General features: G+C 43.0%; 1 protein-coding gene across 1 annotated transcript in view; it reads left to right on the forward strand.

The window, feature by feature from the left end:
• LOC106600038 (receptor-type tyrosine-protein phosphatase S) overlaps nucleotides 1-12,148 on the forward strand; it is a 97,376-nt gene that overhangs the window by 47,370 nt on the left and 37,858 nt on the right. The window contains exons 7-8 of the mRNA XM_045714839.1: nucleotides 7,453-7,563; nucleotides 8,502-8,513. Coding sequence (XP_045570795.1) covers nucleotides 7,453-7,563; nucleotides 8,502-8,513 — 123 coding nt within the window. The remainder of the gene's footprint in view (nucleotides 1-7,452; nucleotides 7,564-8,501; nucleotides 8,514-12,148) is intronic.

The following is a 12,148-nucleotide window of genomic DNA, read 5'->3' on the forward strand; positions in this document are numbered from 1 at the left end:
AACATGGTTTTGTTTATTTAATGGGTCAAAAAGTAAACGACTTTAAGAGCCTCTGCAGTATAGTCCCTTGAAGACACTGAAGATCCCTCTCTGCATCTCTACGGCCCCTCTCTCTTTCCCTGATCCCTCTCCTCCCTCCAGTGTCTACACACACACGCACGCACGCACGCACGCACGCACACACACACACACACACACACACACACACACACACACACACACACACACACACACACACACACACACACACACACACACACACACACACATCCATTCATCATCTCCTGAGTAGGTGTAGTGAGGCATATGGTCCAAGAGTCAAAGTTTGTCAAGAGTCTTCATAACTCAAAAGTGGTGTACATTTTCGACAACCATCTGTTGTGTAGGTCCTGCCATACGCATTAGGAGAACTCTGCAGGCCAATCCTCTATCCTCTCATTAATTTGGGTTTGAGGCCTACAGAATTGCCCCTAATGTACGAAGTGAGATCCACACAACATATGGTGTGCAATATGGACTCGGTTTGACATTAGACCACTTTTGACATGTGAAATTAGCAAACAAACTTTGGTTTTGGGGTGAACCTTTAAGTTTTTTTGGGCGTTAGTGATGATGGGCAGACATCTCTCCTATTCAATTTTGGGCATGGGAGAGGGACACTGAAAGCACATGATCAACTCTATAAAATCTGGAGACCACCCCCAAATTCACTTTTTATTAGGAGTAGCTAAATCTTTGTGACCACGCAGCTTAGCTTAGTGAACACGTGGAGTAGTCAAATAATTATATTCAGGGCTTGTCCACCCTAGTTTCTTGTATAGCTTACCATTGTTAACCACTCCCATTTATGTTGTTATCTGTCTCTGTGCGTTTCTTTCAATATGTGTGTGTGTGTGTGTGAAAAGGTTTTGTTAAAAAGAAAAATGCTATTGAAACCTCTTTGCAATTAGGAATTGAGACCAAAAACTCAAGAGAAGTTTCAGGTGCTTAATACCAAGGGTACAGTCAGCTGAGTACATACATTTAGAAAGTTCACAACACATTATATACTCTTCCCATGTAGGCATCACCTGCCCAGCTATACATCTTTGTTTAGCCCGTCCATCTTCGGTTCTGGGCCTGACCCTGCTCTCTGATCCAAGGCAATTTCCTCTTATCGGATTAGGTCAACCTTTCTAAGTTAGCACACACAGTTTCATGGCCTGAACTCAATTAATACTCACAGTACTCATTCACGAAACAGGATACAAACAAACTACAGTTTAACATGAAACATGTTACATTTTGACAGAATCCATCAGTTGGTTTCCATCTGTGTGAGTCTATGAGTGTGTGTGTGTGTGTGTGTCTGCGTTTCAGGATCTGTTGTCTCAGAGAGTGCTGTAGAGTCCTCTCTATCTTCCTCCCTTTCTCCTTCTTTTTTCTCTTTCCCCCCCGCTCTCCTGCTTGGTTGTTGCACAGATAAGTTATGCCTGTTTTGCGCCGAGCTCTGCTTTGTTCCATGGGGACGGGAGAGCGAGGGAGAGAACGAGAGAGGGAAAGGGAGAGGGAGGAGGGAAGTGAGAGAGAGTTCTGCCTCGTTTGCCTTTCATGTGTCTGCAGGAGAGAGAAGCAAAGAGGTCAGCTGCAGCTAGCAGAGCGGCGAGAGAGCCGGCTCAATAAACACAAACACGCAGGAATGTACGCAGGAACGTACACACATACATTCCCTAACAAGACAACTCCCCATAGTTTCCAGATTGTTACTGTAACTTCAGCCTCTCTAGATTAGTTGTTGTCCAGGTGTAGATACAATACTCCTGTGGAGGAGTCTCTCTCTCTCTCTCTCCCTCTCTCTCTCTCTCTCTCCCTCCCTCTCTCATGTCTCTCTCTCCCTCTCTCTCTCTTTCTCTTTCTCTTTGTCTCTATCTCTCTCCCCCTTCTCTCTCTCTCCCACATACACACAGTGTCTGGATCGATCGCACCTCTCCTGCGCTGTCTTACTGTATGTCCGTCTGTCTACGCTGTTAGAATGAAGGGCTTTGTAACACTAAAACTAGTGGCAACTGAGCTACCACCACCTTAAAGGAGATGAAAACTTACCTTTGCTGCAGTATTGAAACACATGGTTATGAGGGTATTGGGACAGATTAAAGGTTTATTGAAACATACATCCGTGGGTGTTCTGAAACATGACATGGTGTGTTGGAACGCCACATAATGTAGTTGTGCGACACCTTTCCTGAGACTGGGAGCATTAACCCGGAAAAGGTTGAAAACACTGTTAACTTCTGTTTTGGTGTCCTTTCCTCTTTCTCTAAAGCTCTTAAACACTTTGATGGTTTTTCGAAACCTGTGTAGTGCAGAATTAGATCCCTTCTCTTTTTGTATATTCCCTGCTATTATATGGTGTGTTTATAAACTCCTCATAATTCCGTTTTTTTAATTATGAGTAGTATTATGCTTAAACAAAGGACACGAGAAAAGATTGTTTTGTGAAAATATAAATGAATACGTTTGTTCAGGATAATAATTGATGAGCACAAAAATAATTTTTCGAGACATGATTTTGAAGCTTCAAATGTAAAAATGTTCTTTGCAAATTATCAAATGACAACAAAACATGAACAGTTTTTTCACACTTTTATATTGATAAAGTAAGACAATTCAAAGATCTGGAAGGTATTAATCATAGTAATATTCTTCAAAATCAACGGAAATATGGCATTATATTTCTAATTTATGGGAAAAAAATACAGGCAATGACTGCTAATGTTAGCAGGAGCACTAATACAAAGTTTAGCCCAGGGCTCAATGTGATCCACCAGTCATCCATTATGCTAATGTCTCTGACCTGAGTCTTTATATTCAGATGATGATACATGGCATGGAAGGTTGTTCAGATGGATTGAATCACAATACGGGGCGGCAGGTAGCCTAGTGGTTAGAGTGTTGGGCCAGTAACCGAAAGGTTGCTAGATCGAATCCCTGAGCTGACAAGGTAAAAATCTGTCGTTCTGCCCCTGAACCAGGCAGTTAACCCACTGTTCCGAGGCCGTCATTGTAAATAAGAATTTGTTCTTAACTGACTTGCCTAGTAAAATAAAAGTAAATCAGTGTCATGACTTCTGCTGAAGTCGGTCGACGTCACCGGCCTTCTAGCCATCGCCTTTTCATTTGTTTTGTCTTTGTTTTACACACCTGGTTTCAATTCCCCAATTACATGTTCATTATTTAACCCTCTGTTTTCCCCATGGTTTTTGTAAGTGATTGTTTTATTGTTTGGTCCGATGTTTGTGAGCTTGGTATTGCTTCATGTATTTGGAAATTTTGAGTAAAGTTCATTGTGTTACTCATCTCTGCTGTCCTGCGGCTGACTCCTCTGCACCAGCCACATCCAGAACCTTTACAGTCAGATATGATTCACAGTTGGCATTAGTCTATAATTCTTGTTAGGATTGGCCAGCCGGTGGGTAACTTAGTATGTATGTTTGTTTTTCTGCAGGGAGACAAAGAAATAGAAAATATTAACAAGGAATAATGATAGTACATGAATGCATAATTACGTTATCAAATTGTATAATATTAGTTACAATATAAATATAAATTATTAAACATATCAATAGCAATATGCAAAATGCTTATGTGATTAAGTTATGCAAATATAGCAACAAGATATAAATATGAATGTCAAAAGTGGTGTGCAATAACATGTGGTGTGGACCCTGGTTGCTTCTGTGTGTCGCTCTCGATGTAAGTCTGTTAGTAAATGACTAATGTGATGTAGTTGAGTGGCTTCACTGCAAGTATATTGTGTTAAAAAAAAAAACATGAAGGCCAAAACTAGAGCAGGCTAAATTGGCAGTGACTATGCATGTAGCATCAAGAAAACATATCAATGTATCAAAATGGCTGTTTGACTTGAAATCCGAAATGCTACAATGTGATAACATTTTGTACGCACGTTTTCATTGACACATACTTTTTAGATTGTTTTGTAGAGTTTCATCTGAGCGTTTGGCATGCTCTCACCTATCTGGGTAACAAAGATGACGAGATCAGGGCAAGGATTTCTTTCCAGAGAGACATCAGGGATTGTAACATACTCTCTCGGGATATACTGTCAGAGTCGGTCCAGCCATCTGTATTCTCAGTTCATTGCGCCGACAGAAGAAGGGCAGGGGTGTATGTTTCATGATTAACGACTCATGATTTAATTGTAATAACATACAGGAACTCAAGTCCTTTTGTTCACCCGACCTTGAATAACTCACAATCAAATGCCTACCGTATTATCTCCCAAGAGAATTCTCTTCGGATATTGTCACAGCCATGTATATCCCTCCTCAAGCCAATACCACGATGGCCCTCAAGGAACTTCACTGGACTTTATGCAAACTGGAAACCATATATCCTGAAGCTACATTTATTGTAGTTGGGGATTTTAACAAAGCAAATTTGAGGAAAAGGCTACCTAAATTCTATCAGCATATTGACAGTAGTACTCGCGCTGGAAAAACACTGAACCATTGTTATTCCAACTTCCGGGATGCATACAAGACCCTCCCCCACCCTCCTTTCAGCAAATCTGACCACGACTACATTTTGCCCCTCCCTTCCTATAGGCAGAAACTCAAACAGGAGGTACCCATGCTAAGAACTACTCAACGCAGGTCTGACCAATCGGGATCCACGCTTCAAGATTGTTTTGATCATGCGGACTGGGATATGTTCCGGTTAGCTTCCAAGAATAATATTGACATGTACACTGAGACAGTTACTGATTTCATCAAGAAGTGTATAGGAGATGTTGTACCCACTGTGACTATTAAAACCTACCCTAACCAGAAACCGTGGATAGATGGCAGCATTTGCGCAAAACTGAAAGTGCGAACCACCACATTTAACCATGGCAAGATGACTGGGATTATGTCAGAATACAAACAGAGTAGTCATTCCCTCCGCAAGGCAGTCAAACAGGCAAAACATCAGTATAGAGACAAAGTGGAGTCGCAATTCAACGGCTCAGACACGAGACATATGTGGCATGGTCTACAGACAATCATGGGCTACAAAAGGAAAACCAGCCACGTCGGGGACACAGACGTCTTGCTTCCGGACAAGCTAAACACATTCTTTGCCTGCTTTGAGGATAACACAGTGCCACCGACACATGTTAACCCTCGCAAGGCTGTCGGCCCAGATGGTAACACTAGCCGCGTCCTCAGAGCATGCACAGACCAGCTGGCTGGTGTGTTTACGGACATATTCAATCTCTCCCTATCCCAGTCTGCTGTCCCCACATGCTTAAAGATGGCCACCATTGTTCCTGTGCCCAAGAATGCAAAGGTAACTGAACTAAATGACTATCGCCCCGTAGCACTCACTTCTGTCATCATGAAGTGATTTAAGAGACTAGTCAAGGATCATATCATCTCCACCTTACCTGTCAATCTAGACCCACTACAATTTGCTTACCGCCCCAATAGGTTCACAGACAATGCAATCGAGATCACACTGCACACTGCCCTATCCCATCTGGACAAGAGGAATACCTATGTAAGAATGCTGTTCAATGACTATAGGTCAGCAGTCAACTCCATTGTACTCTCCAAGCTCATCATTAAGCTCGAGGCCCTGGGTCTGAACCCCGCCCTGTGCAACTGGGTCCTGGACTTCCTGACGGGCCGCCCCCAGGTGGTGAAGGTAGGAAACAACATCTCCACTTCGCTGATCCTCAACACTGGGGCCCCACAAGGGTGCGTGCTCAGCCCCCTCCTGTACTCCCTGTTCACCCATGACTGTGTGGCCATGCACGCCTCCAACTCAATCATCAAGTTTGCAGATGACACAACAGTAGTAGGCTTGATCACCAACAACGACGAGACAGCCTACAGGGAGGTGGTGAGGGCTCTGGGAGTGTGGTGTCAGGAAAATAACCTCTCACTCAACGTCAACAAAACGAAGGAGATGATCGTGGAGATGATTGCCTTTTCAACCTCTGGAGGCTGAAGAAATTTGGCTTGTTGCCTAAAACCCTCACATACTTTTACAGATGCACAATTGAGAGCATCCTGCCGGGATGCATCACCGCCTGGTAAGGCAACTGCACCGCCCACAACCGCAGGGCTCTCCAGAGGGTGGTGCGGTCTGCACCACGCATCACCAGGGGCAAACTACCTGCCCTCCAGGACACCTACAGCACCTGATGTCACAGGAAGGCCAAAAATATCATCAAGGACAACAACCACCGGTTGCCCCTAAGTGACCGCTAATGTCACTTATGCCTGGAACCGCCCCTGCACTGCCCAGAAGAAAAATATATATTTGAAGTATTCTGTCCTCTGAGCCATGTTGTTGAACAGCATATCTGCAACTGTGTCTCAGTGACTCACCTAGTTCCTTGTTTTCTTCCCCTATCTACACAGATACACAGTCACAGGTCTTACACAGAAATACCCACCCTACCATATCCACACTGTTATGGTCAGATTCTGTAGTACGCTTTTCCGTCACACTGCTATGAGCCTTTGTGAGTCTGAAAGCAGCTGTGTGTGTGTGTGTGTGTGTGTGTGTGTGTGTGTGTGTGTGTGTGTGTGTGTGTGCGTGCGTGCGTGCGTGCGTGCGTGCGTGTGTGCGTGCGTGTGTTTCTGAGAGAGTTGTTTTGTCGTTGTCTTGTTTCAATTTCCCCACTGTGCGGTAGATTTAAGTAATCCCCTGCTTTTGCGGTCCCTCCTCTGTCTCCATGTCTAACACACTTTTTCGGATAAGGTGTGTGTGTCCGGTGGGGGTGGTTGGCGTGTGCGTGCATATTGATTTGTTTGTGCACACTCTTGTGTGTGGTTCCAGCCCCTAGCTCCATTTCAAACACACACAGTTTGTGATAAGGGCCTTGTAAGCATTGTGAAGGGTTTACAGCAGAACATGCTCCAGGAGAAAACGAATGGAAGAATAATAATAATGTGCCATAATAACATGGTTTAGGAGATTGGGATAATAATGTACAATGCTGCTATACACCTCAGTGAATTGTGCAGAGAAACAGAGGGGGGGAAGGCTGAATGGGGATTTAAAGTGTTGCCATGTTGAGTCCTCTGTTTAACTTCAGATATGCTCCAGGGACTCCTATAGTGCATCGTTAACTACTCTCATTTAGCTTGCTGTGGGGAACATGGATTTTTCATGGCAGAAATGAACCAGTAATGGAAAATCCCTCATTTTAAATGGTAGTTTTAATCAGTTTTAGGTGATGCACGAGGGTTGATGAGTAAAAATAGATTTCATTTATGAATGTATCAATAATTAACCCATTGTAATGTCTCTTTTTCCTCTTTCTCTCTCTCTCTCTCTCTCTCTCTCTCTCTCTCTCTTCCACTCTTCCCTTTTGTCTTTCTCTCTCCCCATCTATCTCTCTCGGTCTCTCTCACTCTCTCTCTCTCTCAATCTATCTGTCTCTCTCTCTTTGTCTTTCAGGTGCCCTGCAGATAGAGAACAGTGAAGAGACCGACCAGGGGAAGTATGAGTGTGTGGCCACTAACTCTCAGGGCGTACGCTACTCTTCCCCAGCCAACCTGTATGTGCGAGGTAGGAACTGACCCCGGGTGTAAGATCTCTCACACACATACATTATATCACACACACCACTATAACAAACACACACGTAACAGCCGTCGCTATTATACTATACATATAGCAAGGTGTTAAGTGCCAGTTTGTTTACATGTTGTTTTGTTATTTATTTCCTTCCTATTGGCATCTACTAACCAAACACAACCAAACCTTAACCACCAAATGAAACACCAGTTGGTGATCAAAGATTGGTAATATCCAAGACTAAACTGGGTTTTTACCAGTGCTGCGTCAAGGTGCTCTATTTTATAATAACTGCCACTGGATGGACGTAGACGAAGAGGGATGGGCCAATGGCGTCATACATGTCCAGATTCTTCAGGAAGTATTATTGCACTGTGCAGTTCGAGGGCCTTTGCTACAGTATGACATCACTATTGTCCTATCCCTCTTTGTTTTATTGTAAATTCAGGGCCACAGGGTTTATGCTACTATCTTCCACTTTAATGCACTGATTTGCTAGGGAAAACAATTGGTTTCTCAAGTCTAAATCAGATACGAAAAAGAAAGAATGCAGACACTGTGGCCCTCCAGAAGTTTAAGACCCCTATTCTAGGTACCTCGACTGGGGTAAGGGAGACCGGGATCTCTGGATTCAGTTTTATGGGTTCTAGACTCGCCGTTCTAAGCTCTTGAGCCCTTGAATTCGAAGTTCCTGATTCTTCATTTTAAGTGGGTTCTGTGGTTCTGTGAGAACCAGTGTGTATGTGCGTGTGTGTTTACACGTGTGTGTGTGTGTGTGTGTGTGTGTGTGTGTGTGTGTGTGTGTGTGTGTGTGTGTGTGTGTGTGTGTGAGGCTTTGAGCTGGCCATTTTTACTCTCTCTGTGTTTCCCCGTTCTCTCTCTCCCCCTCACGTCATTGTGTTCTACATCAACCCCCTTACATCCCCCAGAGCTACGAGAAGGTTGGTGTGTCCTTTATTTTCTGTCGTTACTTCCTTTTTATAACAAATTTACTCCTAAAGTTAGGAGAGAGAAAACGGTCTGAAACCGTCTAGAACAGAGGTATGAATAACCCTCATGTTAAATTGGTTTTGATTTGATGAACACATTTCTTTGACTGAAGACGTTTCACTGAGCTCTTATAAGGCTACCTGCCTACACAGTCGTTTGCATTGATTGCATTGTGAGGCCTTGTTTGCAGACCTTTGTTTTTGCTTTCACTCCGTGCGCGACATTCTCTGCATGGAAAGTTTCTTGTTGCCATGGAGACCCAGGAATTGGAAATTAAAAGGAGGCTATCTACACATGGAGGGAGAGCGGTGGCCGCGCTTGCATGCCTTGTACCCTGACCGTGTGACTCTGTATGTGCGCGGCTCCGTTTGTTTGTGTGTGCGCGTGCGTGCTTGTATGTGTGTTGAATTGATTGATTTCAGTATTGTCTTGTCCCTTGTCTTGTATTGGTCGTGCTGTACTGTTCTGTCTGTGTGGGCTTGTGTTATGTCACTACCGTGCTTCTGCACTTGCGGCATGTTGTGTGTCACATTGCCAGTGTGTGTCTCTGTCTCTGTGTGTCCTCTTGGTCTGCTACTGTTTGTTTGCCTACTCAGTGTAGCTTGTTTTCTGATTGGTTGAGTGGTCTTCATATCCTCCTCGGGGAAAATAAAGCGGTCAAATAATGCTTTATTTAAGTGGCATTTAAAGAGCCACAGAAGTAACTTATAATTAATTTGCACACTTGTTTGGTCAGCAAAGACTAAGTCACTGCTGGTGACACTGGTTGACACAACACAACCAGAGGCCAACGCACAGTACTTCTTTATGTACACTATCTGTGTTTATATGCAGGTAAACAAAACTTACAATAGTATTTCATTGCGCAAAACATGAACGTTTTAATTCAGTGGATCATGTCCATGTCCAGTAGAGTGTTATTCACACAGAGATCCTATGTAATTCTATGGTTATTCAGCTGCTAAGCAGCGCATTGCTGTGCTTATGAAACGACACGATGACCTCCATTGATCGGCAGTTGAAGTGAACGATTTACCCACCGCTATCACGGCGGCAGCGTAGCCTAGTGGTTAGAGTGTTGGACTAGTAATCGAAAGGTTTCGAGTTCAAATCCCCGAGCTGACAAGGTACAAATCTGTCGTTCTGCCCCTGAACAAGGTGGTTAACCCACTAGGCTGTCATTGAAAATAAAAATGTGTTCTTAACTGACTTGACTAGTTAAATAAAGGTTAAATAAAATATATATTCATTCATATATATTCATACAATGCACACATATTAGATGAGGCATGATTAACTTGTGTTAATGCCAACTGGTCTTTAGTGTGTTGTGCTACTCAAATGAAACAGTATCCCAGCTCCCAGTCACCGTCTGCTATGGTCTCACAACCTGATCAACTGTTCCCTGTAGAAATAGCCTGTTATTGATGCTGGAGGGAAATAGAATACATCATTGCATTACTGCTATCACCCTGGACTGTATAGTAGGCTATGTTATTAACAAAACCGGGAGCTTCTAGGAGATATGCTTTTCCATCAATATTCTGACCAGAGACGCATCCTTTATCTGAATACGTTGCGAATGAACTGTATATTCCGTTATATGAAATTCTACGTTGTTTTAGTGATGCTACATCCACATAGACGTCTGTTAGTGTTTATGATACATATTATTGAAGCCCTCTATCCACGGTGACATAATGGAATAAGGTTAATCATTTGTGACTGTGCTAATCGCAAGTGCTCTCTGTTCAGCATGCGCTTGAATATTGTACTGTCTTTTTGTATTAATACCTGCAGTGCTGGATGTAGCCTACTTTCCTACTTGACGTACTGTATATATTAACGTGCTCTTCTTCAGAATGAATTGGACACATCGGTATACCAGTCTCCAAACTTCAAGAGAACTTCTAGTCAAAATGCAGTAGTTAGATAAGTACACTACACATAAAAGGCAACATTATACACATACTTTAAGAGTTTTGTCTTGTCATATAAAAGATAAAGCCGAATTGTGTGGATAGTTGCTCTTATCTGCTGCGTGCTGGTCACTCTGTCCCTGTTTGTCTCTGTCTCGTTCTTGCATGCTCTGGAGAGAATATGCCTGCCTGCCTGCTTTTTGATTTGATATCTGTTATAACAGTTGAAATTGTTTTTGTCTCTTTTTTTTAGACAAATGTCTCTTTTTTTATATATCTTTTTTCAAATGTCTCTTTTTTTGTCTTGAACTTTGGTGTCCAATTCTGGGTGTCTGTTGGTATTCTAGGATCACTCCAAATGTATTGCACTGTTATGGAGAAATGGGGTCATGTCCACTGAACTATTGAATAATTTGAAGATGCCAAAATGTTCATTCGTATTTGGTTTTGGTGAATAGTTTGTTTGCGTTCTATCTGTGGAAGACTAGAAATACTGTGAAATTCATGGAACCGAGAGAAGATATTTCAACACTTGGTGAAGTTTATTAATGGATCTAAAAATGGCTATTTTACATTAAATGGATCGGCTGAGAATCATTTGGTGCGAAGACTGAGGCCAGTGATTCTATAAAGGCTGTTTCCCCCTGTGTTACTCCCACTGAGTGAGTGGCGATTCCTGTATTGTGAGTCAAACACATGATTCAAACAGCTGATTCAGATACAGTGTTGAGTCTTGATGCTAGCCAATATTTATTATGTCTGTCTGTCAGTCTGTCTGTCTGCCCTCACCTTGCATCCACTCCTGCCCATCTAGAGTCGTTGGTCTGTCTGTCTGATTGTCTATCTGTCTATTTTGTACTTCAGTCCTCTGTGTTGCAGCCTTGGGGTACCTAGTTTTCTGTTCCTATGACATCCACCAATAAAAGCCTGATTTTGAAGAACCAAACAGCAGTTTCAAGAGCACCATGTGTTTTCTCTTCCCCCGCCCCCCATCCTCCTTTCTTCTCCTCTTCCCCCTCTGTCCTTTTCCCCCTTTCTTATCCTCTCCTTCCCCTCTTACCCTCTCTGTCCCCATCCCTCTCTTCTAATCTCCCGCCCTTCTTTCTCTCTCTTCTGCATTCGGACATTTCCATCTGTACCCTGGTGTGTAGGATCAACAGACAAATGTGCATACTTTTTTTTTATTAATAAAAGCATGCACATACTATCTCTCTTTCTATTTATCTCTCTCTCTTTCTCTCTGTCATGACGGATGCCTTGATGTTTCCTTATTTAACGTGTTCAACGCGTACCTTGTAATTGCAACGACTCCTATTTATATCTCCATCATCCACACTTTCTTTACATTGCTGTGTTCATCTGGTATTCTGGTTGTACAATGAGGCTGTGATTTGCCACATTGATTGTCATTGTTTGGAAGAGGAACCAGACAATACTCTCCCCCTCTCTCTCTCTCTCTCTCTCTCTCTCTCTCGCTCTCTCTCGCTCTTCCCCCTCTCTCTTCTCCCACGGGTTCTTCATGAGCATAGGTAATGCTATAAAGTCATCCAGGAATGCATGTGACCCATGAGCTCTATCTCTCTATGCATCTTATATAAGATAGACCTGACAGATAGCTAGTAGATTCAGATTCAGCACAATTACAGTTAACAGGAGCACTCTGTGCA

The sequence above is a fragment of the Salmo salar genome, chromosome ssa03, assembly GCF_905237065.1.
Source record: "Salmo salar chromosome ssa03, Ssal_v3.1, whole genome shotgun sequence".
NCBI lineage: Eukaryota > Metazoa > Chordata > Actinopteri > Salmoniformes > Salmonidae > Salmo > Salmo salar.